Raw genomic sequence first — 13147 nt, forward strand, 5'->3', positions numbered from 1 at the left:
AGTTACCTGTATATTTAAGATCAATCTCTATAGGGTAAAGAAGCACCATGGAATTATTTGAAAAATATTATTTATTGATGGAATTATAGGAATGAATAAACAGCAACAGCCATTGGTCAAATTGTTACAGAAAAACAACTTTTTCAGTCTCACAGTAGAATTTCAGTATCTGCTATAACTTTAGTGTTAGAAGAACACAACCATGATCAACCTTAATAGTCAATGTGAGTGATGCTGTTGGCCTTAAAGAAGCCAAGAAAATGTAACAGTCTTTGTAGATAATGTAAATATGAACCACGTTGTATTGTAGACGTATGAGACCAGGGCAAACATCCTGCAGACATACGACTACGTTAGAACCAATGACGTTTGAACTCATGATATTGCTATAACAGCTTTTTTCAATAGGAATCTCTTGTTCCACGTCAGTTCTCAATGATGAAGCTTCTGATGTCTTTTCAGATTGCCAGAGTGGGAGAACCTGCGCCCGCACTGTGCACAACTGAAGGGCTTCTCCCCAGTGTGGACGTTCTGGTGCACTTGGAGCTTGCTAGGGGACACAAAGCTCTTCTCGCACAAGGTGCAGGCGTATCCCCGCTTTCTGGTGTGGATGACCATGTGCTGCTGCAAGTCGCTCTTGTGGACAAACGTCTTATGGCAGCTTGGGCAACCGTACGGTCGTTCTACGGTGCCAGGTGAAACATCTGTGGCGAGATTACTGGAGTGAGAGGAAGTTGATGCGCTTAGTCTAAAATGGCCAACAGGAAGTGAGGAATGAGCTGGTTCTTGAGTTCCTCTTCCTGGTATTTCAGAGTGTCTATAGAGGCTTGCCAACGAGTGCCAACTAAATTTGTTGGCCTCACTTGCATTTCCTGTGCCAAAATGCATGCCTGTATTTTTCTCTGTGTGCCGGAAGCTGGGTGAAACCAATTGCATAGTGTCTCTCATCGAATCAGGGGTGAAGGGGCGAATCGTTGGTGCATTCCCCTCAAACACTCCCACTCCCTGCCTATTTCCAGTCCCATTGATATGTGGTTTAGTAGCTGTACCCACCTGACCCCACTCAAAATCTCTATCTACCTGCTGCCCACTGGATACAGAGTCAATCACTATCACATGTTCTGATGATGAATGGAATGACTTGGGGGAAAACCTGTGGTTTTCTAACCCTACACTTCTCATTTCTATGTCTGAGCTATTCTGTGTTTCTAGGCCCACTGAGCCACTCCCTAGGTCCATTACTTTAGTGTGAGCAGCAGAGGTGCCATCGTTAGTCGCTACTGCCTCTCTCCACACCTGGTTTAAAGAATCTCTTAGGAGATTGAGGTCCCCGTTCATGTCACACTTTGTGTCCAGACTCTGTCTCTCTGCTCTGGGTTTAAATCCTGTGTGCTGCTGACGTCCCTGGTTCACATTCCCTGTCTCTGATTGGAGGAGGACGACATCAGATCCACTGACCTCCAAAGCGGTGTTGTTGAAGTTGTTGTTGCCTCTGGGGCCACTGGACTGGAAGGCGGAGTCCTCTGTGGTGGCTGCAGCCGGTTGGGTGGTTAGTTCTCTGCTGCCCTCCACTGTTCTAGCTGGGTGGCTGATCCTAGAGTCCTGGTCATCTGCTTCTCCCTCCACCTTGATGATCAGCAGGTCTGGTTGCCCTTCCTCTGTCTCTGCTGACTGCTGATGGGGTTAAGTGGGAGAGATGAGTGAGTGAGACGGAGCATACACTATCTACTGAATGGAGATATGGACATGACAATCGATTTTGTGAAATTTATTGCAGTTTCCTTGTTATTGTGTTCTCATCTGTGGAGAACTGGAGGGTATACTTGTATTTTGCGCTAAAATCTTTAAAATACTTTGGGTAACAGTAAATTAATCCACTTATACGAATATAATTGTGCATACACACTATATATATATATATATATACTCGCATCCGCTACAAGACCATGGTGCTTGCCTACGGAGCTGTGAGGGGAACGGCACCTCAGTACCTCCAGGCTCTGATCAGGCCCTACACCCAAACAAGGGCACTGCGTTCATCCACCTCTGGTCTGCTCGCCTCCCTACCACTGAGGAAGTACAGTTCCCGCTCAGCCCAGTCAAAAAAACTGTTCGCTGATCTGGCCCCCCAATGGTGGAACAAACTCCCCCACGACGCCAGGACAGCGGAGTCAATCACCACCTTCCGGAGACACCCGAAACCCCACTTCTTTAAGGAATACCTAGGATAGGATAAAGTAATCCTTCTCACCCCCCTTAAAAGATTTAGATGCACTATTGTAAAGTGGCTGTTCCACTGGATGTCATAGAGTGAATGCACCAATTTGTAAGTCGCTCTGGATAAGAGCGTCTGCTAAATGACTTAAATGTAATGTAAATATATACAAAAGTATGTGGACACACCTTTAAATTAGTGGATTTGGCTATTTCTGCCACACCCGTTGCTGACAGGTGTATAAAATCAAGGACACCGCCATGTAATCTCCAGAGACAAACATTAGCAGTAGAATGGCTTTACTGAAGAGCTCAGTGACTTTCAACGTGGCACTGTCATAGGATGCCACCTTTCCAACAAATCAGTTCATCAGTGGCCTCCTGAGTGGCTCAGTGGTCTAAGGCACTGCATCGCAGTGCTAGCTGTGCCACTAGAGATTCTGGGTTAGAGTCCAGGCTCTGTCACAGACGGCCAAGACCGGGAGACCCATGAGGCGGTGCACAATTGGCCCAGCACCGTCTGGATTACGGGAGGGTTTAGCCGGCAGGGGGCCTGGCGCAGTGCACGCTGACACGGTCGCCAGGTGTACGGTGTTTCCTCCAACACATTGGTGTGGCTGGGTTGGTTGGGTTGTGTTTCGGAGGATGGCGGCTCTCGACCTTTGCCTCTCCCGAGTCCGTACGGTGACAAGACTGTAACTACCAATTGGGTAAAAAATGTTTACATTTTTTATTTCAATTTTTACATTTTAAATCAGTTTGTTTAAATTTATGCCCTGCTAGAGCTGCCCCGGTCAACTGCAAGTGCTGTTATTGTGAAGTGGAAACGTCAACAGCAACAACAGTTCAGCCGTGAAGTGGTAGGCCACACAAGCTCACAGAACGGGACAGCCGAATACTGAAGCGTGTAAAAATCGTCTGTCCTCGGTTGCAACACTCACTATCGAGTTCCAAACTGCTTCTGGAAGCAACGTCAGCACAATAACTGTTCGTCGGGAGCTTCATGAAATGGGTTTCCATGGCCGAGCAGCTGCACACAAGCCTAAGATCACTTAGCGCCGGCTGGAGTGGTGTAAAGCTTTCCGCCATTGGACTCTGGAACAGTGGAAACGTTCTCTGGAGTGATTAATCACGCTTCACCATCTGGCAGTCAGACGGACGAATCTGGATTTGGCGGATGCTAGAAGAACGCTACCTACCCCAATGCATAGTGCCAACTATAAAGTTTGGTGGAGGAGGAATAATGGTTTCGGACTGTTTTTCATGGTTTGGGCTAGGCCCCTTCATTACAGTGAAGGGAAATCTTAACGCTATAGCATACAATGACATTCTAGATGATTCTGTGTTTCCAAATTTGTGGCAACAGAAGGACCTTTCCTGTTTCAGCATGACAATGTTCCCGTGCCCAAAGCGAAGTCCATACAGAAATAGTTTGTCGAGATCGGCATGGATGAACTTGACTGGCCTGCAAAGAGCCCTGACCTCAACCCCATCGAACACCTATGGGATGAATTGGAACGCCGACTTCGAGCCAAGCCTAATCACCCAACATCAGTGCCCGACTTCAATAATGCTCTTGTGGCTAAATGAAAGCAAGTCCCCGCAGCAATGTTCCAACATCTTATGGAAAGCCTTTCCAGAAGAGTGGAGGCTGTTATAGCAGCAAAGGGGGGATCAACTAAATATTAATGCCCATGATTTTGGAATGAGATGCTCGACGAGCAGGTGTCCACATACTTTTGGTAATGAGTGTATATTAAAAGACAGCGTTTATATGAATTTGATTTCATACTCTTGAATCCCATTTAAAAACAGCAAAGGACATGATCCAGGAAGTAGGCAGGACTTTCAAGTCACATGTGCCAAATACAATGGGTGTAGATTTTGGGATATATTAAATCAGATCCGCTTTAGCCGACATCAATTTAGCCGACATCCACATAGTGGTTGTTTTGGCGTGTTGGAGGTAGAACTGCGTTAGAGCTGTCAAATCCACAAGCGGCTCCTGGCATTATACCTAAAGCGTACATCGCCATTGGATGCAGAGTTAGATTAAGAGAAATCCCATGCAGCCTAGTTTACAAGTTCGAACACTGGAATGTGAGATGTAATCCATACCTTGATTAGGCTGATAGAAATCCTCATTATTTTTCTTTAATTAATAGCCTACATTTTCACGTTCCGAACTTCTAACGCAAGTGGGGTGGATGTGGCTTTGTGACAATGATAGCAAGACCAGCTGCTCACCGATTTGATGGCTACAACTCCAACATAGTTCCACCTTGAACACAGCCAGGTTAACCAGCCAGGTTAACGCTTGATGTGATTGAATCCAGGCCTTTACTATGAAATGTTTGCTTACGAGCCCTTCCCAACGACGCAGAGTAAAAATATATATTTAAAAAATACAAATATATATAAATACAAAAAATAATACAAATAAATGACAATAAAAATAATGTATTGCTATAACCTAACTGACATGAAGGTTATCCAAAGATTGTTTTCCATAGGAATCTCTTTCTTCTGTGTCTTGGGTTGGCACAATTACCGTACAACCCTGTAACTGATGGCTATGGATGAAATCCATCATGAAAAGTAAATGAACCGTCATAACCGCAAAAACATGTCAATTAATGCTTTTTTGCGGATCGAACAGCTGACAGAAAATGGGACGGTCAGGCATTCGTGTGGCCGAATCCGTTTCTGCCATAGAATTAGGAATTAGAACACAAGAATGGACATGAAAGGTCTTATAACAGTATTAAAGTCAGCCATTTTGTTCAGTGAGTTGGTCAACCACGGTCAGCCAGTGTGCTGCGATAAGATATTGTGTAAAATAATGAATTTGAAGATTATCTGCACAGTATATTTATTAGCTAGCCAGCCAGTTTAAGTTGAATGATTTCCAATAATTGTTCAAATGAACTGCCAATATTCCAACATTCCATACAAACAGTGCAGTCAATCCACAGACATACACTGGCTGAAAACAGCTGATGATAGGTCTTATACAAGTTGTAAATGCAATAAGTACTGATATTGTATCATATTACAACATTCACAGCTTTCAAAGAAAACAAACCGTGAGACATGTATGGTCCGTTTAGATATATTATAGAGACTATTTATACAGAAAATGTGTATAAAACCTGTATAAACTGTATTTATAATTTTATGACAATATTTTAGGTTAACACTCATTCTATTACACAATCTCTGAGATCACACGCCTTACTTGAATTGTTCTGCATAAGTAAAACAGAGAAATACAGTACATGCAGTAGAGGTCAATGAAATTCGACCAAAACAATATGAATGCCATTGAAACGTGTGGGTGAAAGATGCCGTAGAGGAATGAATCTCCTTGTTGCCACCCAGCTAAATTAGCCTACATTTAGGCTATTGTTTATGTGTGTATTTCACACTATGTTGAGGAAAAAAATCAGAGTATAATGGTTGTATGGATGTCAACCCCAATATATGTTCATGTTATCTTCATCATTCAACTGCATTACAGTTCAAAACTACCACCAACGATTGCTCTGTGCTAGCGATGTTAACAGTTTATTTGAACGGGAGTTAGCATTTAGCAGTCACTTCTTCTAAATCTGAAAAGGGGCTACTTCTAAATGTTATGCAGCGAAAACAGCCAAATATATCCAAATGGAACTTTAGTAACCACATTGTGGACCTCTTTACAATACATCAATCATGACGGATTTGTATTTAATTTTTTTTACCCCTTTTTCTCCCCAGTTGGTAGTCACAGTCTTGTCCCATCGCTGCAACTCCTGTATGGACTCGGGAGAGGCGAAGGTCGAGAGCCGTGCGTGCTCCGAAACACAACAACGCCAAACCACACTGCTTCTTGACACACTGCTCGCTTAACCTGGAAGCCAGACAAACTAATGTGGAGGTGCATTGCGCATGGCCCGCCACAGGAGTCGCTAGAGTGCGATGGGAAAAGGACAACTCGGCTGTCCCCTAACCCGGAAGACCCTGGGCCAATTGTCCGCTGCCTCATGGGTCTGGGATCGAACCAGAATCTGAAGTGACTCAGCTAGCACTGCAAAGCAGTGCCTTAGACCGCTGCTCCACTCCAGAGGCACAATCATGACGGATTTGTGAATATCCACTTTGTTAGTTAAGATTTGTTGAACTTGCGCCAATCTGGCATCCTTCTTCTATTCCCCGCGGTCTGCATTCCATTGACCTCTTTACTGCATCTATGAATCACCTCTGCCTCTACTGCCATTCATTCCAATTAGACTGGTTTGGATTTTTCCCTGACTAAAAATGGCTGACATTTTCACCCCATTCTAGAACTGAGTGTTTATGACATAGCCCCTCTAGTAATTTAATAGGATCTCCATGGTTTCTGCTGTAACATGGACTCTCCAACGTGATGAAACTTTGTTGCTCCTTGCTGAAACAAGTCAGGAGCGGAGGAAAGAAGAAAATGTTTGTCTTTTGCAATTCAAACGGTTATAATGGTGACCAAGGTTATTAGGCTGATCAATTACCACCATCCAAAACTCCATGACGGTCACAGCCTTTGTCTCAATGATGAAGCTTCTGATGTCTTTTCAGATTGCTGGAGTGGGAGAACCTGCGCCCGCACTGTGCACAACTGAAGGGCTTCTCCCCAGTGTGGACGTTCAGGTGCATTTGGAGATGGCTGGCGCACACAAAGCTCTTCTCACACAAGGTGCAGGAGAATGATCGCTTTCTGGTGTGGATGGCCACATGCCGCCGCAAGTCACTCTCGTGGACAAACTTCTTATGGCATGTTGGGCAACCATACGGTCGTTCTATGGTGCCAGGTGTAATGTCTGTGGCAAGATTATTTGAGTGACAGGAAGTTGTGGTGCTTGGTCTAAAATGGCAGAAAGGAAGTGAGGCATGAGCTGATTGTTGAGCTCCTCTTCCTGGTATTCCAGAGTGTCTATGGAAGCTTGCCAACGAACACCAACTAGCTTTGTTGGCCTCACCTGCATTTCCTGTGTCAAGATGCATGCCTGTATTTATCTCTGAGGGCCGGAATCCGGGTGAAACCAATTGCATAGTGTTGTCTCTCATCGATTCGGGGTGAACGGGGCGAATCATTGGTGCGTTCCTCTCAAACACTCCCACTCCCTGCCTATTTCCAGTCCCATTGACCTGTGGTGTAGTAGATGTACCCACCTGACCCCACTCTAAATCTCTATCTACCTGCTGCCCACTGGATACAGAGTCAATCACTATCACATTTTCTGATGAAGAATGGAACGACTTGGGGGAAAACCTGTGGTTTTCTAACCCTACACTTCTCATTTCTATGTCTGAGCTATTCTGTGTTTCTGGGCCCACTGAGCCACTCCCTAGGTCCATTACTTTAGTGTGAGCAGCAGAGGCGCCATCATCCGTCGCTACTACCTCTCTCCACACCTGGTTTAAAGAACCTCTTAGGAGATTGAGGTCCCTGTTCATGTCACACTTAGTGTCCAGACTCTGTCTCTCTGCTCTGGGTTCAAATCCTGTGTGTTGCTGGGGTCCCTGGTTCACATTCCCTGTTTCTGATTGGAGGAGGATGGCGTCAGATCCACTGACCTCCATAGCGGTGTTGTAGTTGTTGTTGCCTCTGGGGCCACTGAGCTGGAAGGCGGGGTCCTCTGTGGTGGCTGCAGCCGGTTGGGTGGTTAGTTCTCTGCTGCCCTCCACTGTTCTAGCTGGGTGGCTGATCCTAGAGTCCTGGTCGTCTGCTTCCCCCTCATCCTTGATGATCAGCAGGTCTGGTTCCCCTTCCTCTGTCTCTGCTGACTGCTGATGGGGTTAAGTGGGAGAGATGAGTGAGTGAGACTGAGCATACACAATCTACTGAATGGAGATATGGGCATGACATGGGATTTAGTGAAATTCATCGTAGTTGTCTTGTTGTTATTGTGTTATAATCAGTGGTGTATTGGAGGGTAAACTCCACCGTCTGTATGTTACACATGCCTTTACAACCCTTTGGCACAAAAATGCATTGAAAGTATAGGGACTGTAACTTTACTCACCGCAAACGGCAATCACTTTTTACTTGCCTATTTTTTACCACTACATCACTAGTTATAATGTGCTGACATACACATCTATACAGACATAACCTAATCCCCAGGCAGAAGGAAGTGTCTGGTGTCCGAGACTAAAACAGATATAAGTCTGTGACAGCCTAAAATCGTCTATTAAAATTGGAACTTACCTCATCACTTGTAGCATCCATATGCTTTGATGGAGAGACATCGTCTTGGTCCACGTCTATGGGCTGTCTGTCTCTTTGAATGCTGCTGTTCCCAAAACTCCTGTTGGAAAGTCTGGCTCTGCTTTGCCAAGTAGGTCCTGGAAATAAAGGGGGAGGTTAATTTGACCCCATCCATCAATGGTGCTTTACAAAGTACCAAACAACGATTTAGCGATTTAGACTATCTGCACACTGTCACATTCATCATCACCACCAACCTGTCGTTGCCTTCTCTCGATGGTTGTGTCTGTTTAGGAGGCGTATTCCATGGAAGCGATTGTGGACGGACCCCTCTGAAAGCTTTATTCTCTCAGCCCGAAACCTCGCGATCTGAAATTCCATCAATTTCAGTTTCCTCCGGAGAAAGTCGTTGTCCTTGTGGCTTTGGGAAATCTCCAGATGTACAACAGCATAGCCATCGTCAACAATTTTGCAGATTTCGGCTACAGCCGCGTTGGCTAGCACCTCCATGATTGAGGCTATCTGCGCCTGGAACTCGACCACGGAACCCGACATTGTCCCCCGACGCTTTTGGCCCCTTTTTAACGAAACAGTTTTTATGTTTTCTATGTTATGTGAATTTACAGTTATCTAGCTAGCTATTAAATTAAAGAGAATCATATCAGAAACTACACATCGCTGGCTAGCTTTGTTTTTAGCTGGTGAGATTATGTTTCCTTATGCTGGATGGTAGAGTTGAAAGTTGGACACCGCCACCTACTGTACAGGAGTGTTCCACAATAACAACAATGTTGTAGCTCCATAATAAACTACAGGTTCTCTGGCGTAAACCATGTTTCATGATAAAAACAGCAATAACAACAGTATGACTGACATTAAATAGATATTAATTCCATCCATCACATCTCTATAATTTGCTTGTAGCCGATCAATCTAATAGTACATCTATATTGTTGAGATGCAAATTTAAATGATTAAATACCGTTCTTTGGTTTGCCACTGCACCAAAACATATTGAATAACATTTTTATTTCTCACATGCGCCCAATACAATCTTTCCGTGAAATGCTTACATGGAAGCAAATTCATAGGGATGTTTAAAATCTTCAGCTGGCATAATTCATACATTATCAATCCACTCAGTCCCATTATCTATTTATGCTATATTCAAATGTTTTTCTCTTTAAACTGTTACATTGTTCAGAGTTAGCAAGCGTTTACTTAAGAGTACATTCTCAGTGTGGTTTTTCAGTTAATTTTGAGACAAGTATTAACCCTGAGTCTACTCTTCGATTTACTTTTATCGAGGGCATTGATTTATTCCTTTGAACGTCATATTGTATGATGATTGTGTATTTTTGTACTTGAACTAAATAGTAAATAATCATTTTTGAAGGAAAATGTGTGTGTTTGATTGAATTCACTGTTTTGTTATAAGTCAAAGAAGGCTGATTTGTAAAACATTTGATTCCTTTAAGTAGCAGCTACGATACAGTAGGTGGCAATGTTGAAACTAACATAAATATTGTGTGTTGCAACCTTTATTTTGGAAAAATATCGAGGAAGTAGCCGACAACCTTTTGTTTCCGGAACAAAAACAAACGAAATAGAGATGTGTTCGAAGCATACCGCATATCTATGGTGTGACGTCTCAGGACATTAACTGAACACTGCATTGCAAATGAGCTAGTAGGACTATAATACAAGTGTTTAACATATAAATAGTACCAATCCAAGGAAGGACATGTCCAATACCGTTGTCTTTCATGCTCAGCTAGCCTCCATCATTGAGGTTTTGGCGAATGCAGCCGTTGCCGAAATCTGCAAACTTGTAGATGATGGCCATGCTGCCTTACGTTTGGAAATTTCCCATAGTCAGAAAGAAATCGATAACCTGCGGAGGAAGCTGGTTTTGACAAAACTCCAGAATTCTCGACGGAGCGCAGAGAGATTTGGAGCCCTGCGACGCACAGTTCACAGGCACGTGGACACCGATCATGTTGCCCGGGAGAGAGAGAGCTTCGTAGAAAAGGCAAAAAGCAGACTTGGATATTGTAGGTCTTTTTTAAACTAAATTTTAACATGTTAAAAATGACGTGTAATCTAACGTTTATGAAGGGTTCTCTTTTCTGGTGCAGTGGGAAATCGTTTTGCCTACAGTGAAGGGGGCAAATGTATGCAGGATGTCACCAACCGGAGAGATGCAGGACGTACAGCGACAGACCAGGATGGGGCCATGCAGGTCAATTGTCATAGACAGGGTCAAATTGATTATTTGTGTTCTCATATTTCAAATGTTGGTGAGGATATATTTCTAATAAAACATTTTCTGGTGAATACAAAAACACAGATGGCAGATATGCAAGAGGCACCTCATATCAAAATGGAAAATCTTGACACCAGCATAACCGAAGGTATTATGCAACTTATCATGTCTATGCAATTTACACTTTATGTTGAGTAAAGCCTTCAATGTTTATTGCCGTATTTGATAAACTTCTTAGTCATTACCAATAACTAATAAATAAGGCAAAGAAGAAAACGTCTCCACTACAGGAAGCTGATGCTGTGCTTTACTTTTCCCCATTTCAGAGATTGTCCAACCAGTCAGTGAGAGCAGTGAGAAGATCATTGTGGCAGAACCAGGTTCTTCATCATCTACTGAACCCACAGACCGTCTGGACCAGCAGGGCAACAGACACAGAGCTCCAGACACCTCACTCAATATAGAACCTGACAACCAGACGTTCCAGCATCCAGCATCACAATACAACAGAACAAGACAGGACCATCAGGTTGCTGAGGGTGTGACCTGGGAAACTGACCATCAACCCATAGAATACAGCCTGTCCCAATGGACAGAGAACCAAGAGACTGATAACCCAACTGTGAATGCTCCTCACAATGCAGGGCCAGACTCCAAGAGGCTGTCTGAACATCCAGAGAGGAGAGGAGTGACTGGTAACTCTGGGGTCTGCATGTCTGCTTCAGGCTCTCTGGACTGGGTGCCTGATGTGGTGATGGTGGACTCAGTTCCCATTAAAGTGGAGGCAGATATGAGTTCAGAATGGAGCATAACTGGCCAAGAGTTGACATCTGGAGAGGTTTGTTCAGACGGCAGGCAGCTTGTGGACAACAGAGGAAGAGGGGGAATGGAGTCTGGACAGACAAAGTGTCCCCCTGACACTCAACATGCAGAACAAGGGACAACTGTAGGATCAAGGTGCAAGTTGCCAGATTTCAGTGGACTGTCCAACCGAAACAGATTTTCATCCCCAAGGGTTACCCTCCACCAGGTTCCCCAAAGAGGGAAGCCAGCCCCCTTCCCGAATTTCAACAGAGGCTCCACTTCTTCATCGAAAGGCATAGAAAAGCAGCCGCAACAACTGATGTCTCACTCCACCCAGAGGCAGCTCCGGTGCAGCCTCTGTGGAAAGCCCTTCCCTCAGCCGGCATACCTAAGGAGGCACATGCGGGTCCATACAGGTGAGAAACCGTACGGCTGCAGCCACTGCACCAAGCGCTTCTCCCACAGCCACCAGTTGAAGATGCATGAGAGGGTGCACACCGGAGAGAAACCATTTCATTGCATCTACTGCGGGAAGTGCTTCACCCAGTCCGGCCACATGAAGAGGCATCTCCTTATCCACACTGGCGGCAGGCCGCAGGACGTTGTGCTGCCCTGAGTGTTCCACGGTGAAGTTTCCCCTAGGTACAGATCTAGAATCAGCTTCCTCTTCCCCAATCCTAACCTTAAGCATTAGTGGGAAAAAAATATACTAAACTGACCGAAGATCAGCTTCTAGGGGTAACTTCACACTACTCCACCTGGCATAATGATAAGTAGGGCCAGGAGTTTTTCCTCACCATGTGATCAGACCAGGAGAAACTCCTCTCTAGTTGTTAGGGGACTGGCTCCACACTACTGGAGTTTTCATATGAACACTGGGTCCATTTGTCTTTAACAGTTTGGATTAGAGGTCGACCGATTATGATTTTTCAATACTGATACCGATTATTGGAGGACCAAAAAAAGCAGATACCGATGAATCGGACGGTTTTTAAATATATATTTGAAATAATGACAATTAATTAATAATGCAATGTAATCAGCCATGATCGGTGTGCAAAAATGCCGATTACCAATTGTTATGAAAACTTGAAATCGGCCCTAATTAATCAGCCATTCCAATTAATCGGTCGACTTCTAGTTTGGATAGTTTTCACATTGAACACTACCCTCTGTGTGTAGTGGTTGTGTTTTCAGGTCAGCTGGCTTGATGCTTGGTCCAGAGTGGACTGATAATCCATAACTTATAACAGGTGAAGATTTTTAAAATCATTGGTGCAGTACAGTAATTTATTTTAATTGTATTTATTATGTATTTAACCAGGTGAGTTGACTGAGAATACATTGTGATTTACAGCAACGTCCTGGGGTAAATTACAATACATAGACCTAGTTAAAAGCCATATTTAACACGCAGAAATATAAGCAAGCGAAATTCAATAAAGATCAATCTCATAAGAATTCCAATTTCCTTTTGCCTCTCAACAATATTGATGTACTATAAGACTGATAGGCTACAAGAAAATTATAGAGATGTGATGGAATTAATATATATTTATTGTCTGTCCTCATACAATAAAGTAGGCTAATGTAATTGAATAACAATAATTGATTGGATTTATATAGTGCTTTTCTAC

The 13147-nt window shown here is 43.9% G+C and overlaps 3 protein-coding genes across 14 annotated transcripts in view; 1 reads left to right on the forward strand and 2 right to left on the reverse strand.

The window, feature by feature from the left end:
- Positions 1 to 9170, reverse strand: part of LOC118372650 (zinc finger protein 263-like) — a 43697-nt gene extending 34527 nt beyond the window's left edge. For 3 of the 10 annotated variants that reach the window (XM_052510390.1, XM_052510388.1, XM_052510386.1), the window contains exons 1-3: positions 8698 to 9169; positions 8441 to 8577; positions 7807 to 8019 (exon numbers count right to left, since the gene is read on the reverse strand). In XM_052510390.1, the coding sequence (XP_052366350.1) occupies positions 7807 to 8019; positions 8441 to 8577; positions 8698 to 8995 (648 nt within the window). In that variant the 5' untranslated portion in view covers positions 8996 to 9169. Of the gene's footprint in view, positions 1 to 7806; positions 8020 to 8440; positions 8578 to 8697 lie in introns of all 10 variants that reach the window. The other 7 variants (XM_052510380.1, XM_052510379.1, XM_052510382.1 and 4 more) reach the window with 6 other exon arrangements.
- On the reverse strand, positions 54 to 7813 carry LOC127925498 (zinc finger and SCAN domain-containing protein 2-like). The gene is made up of 2 exons (XM_052510455.1): positions 6741 to 7813; positions 54 to 1674 (listed from the first exon to the last, which is right to left on the reverse strand). The coding sequence occupies exons 1-2, from the start codon at positions 6756 to 6758 to the stop codon at positions 433 to 435; spliced, it is 1260 nt and encodes a 419-aa protein (XP_052366415.1). The 5' UTR covers positions 6759 to 7813; the 3' UTR covers positions 54 to 432.
- Positions 9171 to 10018: 848 nt separating the features above from the next.
- LOC127925496 (zinc finger protein with KRAB and SCAN domains 1-like) lies at positions 10019 to 12971 on the forward strand. Of its 3 annotated transcripts, none has more exons than XM_052510444.1 (4): positions 10019 to 10494; positions 10579 to 10682; positions 10791 to 10854; positions 11033 to 12971. In XM_052510444.1, exons 1-4 carry the CDS (start codon positions 10185 to 10187, stop codon positions 12124 to 12126), a joined length of 1572 nt encoding a protein of 523 aa, XP_052366404.1. In that variant the 5' UTR covers positions 10019 to 10184; the 3' UTR covers positions 12127 to 12971. The 3 variants fall into 3 exon arrangements, with proteins under 3 accessions (XP_052366404.1, XP_052366406.1, XP_052366405.1); XM_052510446.1 differs by having other exon boundaries at positions 10323 to 10472; XM_052510445.1 differs by having other exon boundaries at positions 10351 to 10494; positions 10559 to 10682.
- Positions 12972 to 13147: the final 176 nt, after the last annotated feature.

The sequence above is a fragment of the Oncorhynchus keta genome, unplaced genomic scaffold, assembly GCF_023373465.1.
Source record: "Oncorhynchus keta strain PuntledgeMale-10-30-2019 unplaced genomic scaffold, Oket_V2 Un_contig_5685_pilon_pilon, whole genome shotgun sequence".
Lineage (NCBI taxonomy): Eukaryota > Metazoa > Chordata > Actinopteri > Salmoniformes > Salmonidae > Oncorhynchus > Oncorhynchus keta.

Coding starts and splice junctions, on each gene's coding strand:
- LOC127925496 (XM_052510444.1), top strand. CDS start 10,185: ATGTCCAATACCGTTGTCTTTCATGCTCAGCTAGCCTCCATCATTGAG. Junction 10,683..10,790: donor ACCAGGATGGGGCCATGCAG/GTCAATTGTCAT, acceptor ACAAAAACACAG/ATGGCAGATATGCAAGAGGC. Junction 10,855..11,032: donor TGACACCAGCATAACCGAAG/GTATTATGCAAC, acceptor TCCCCATTTCAG/AGATTGTCCAACCAGTCAGT.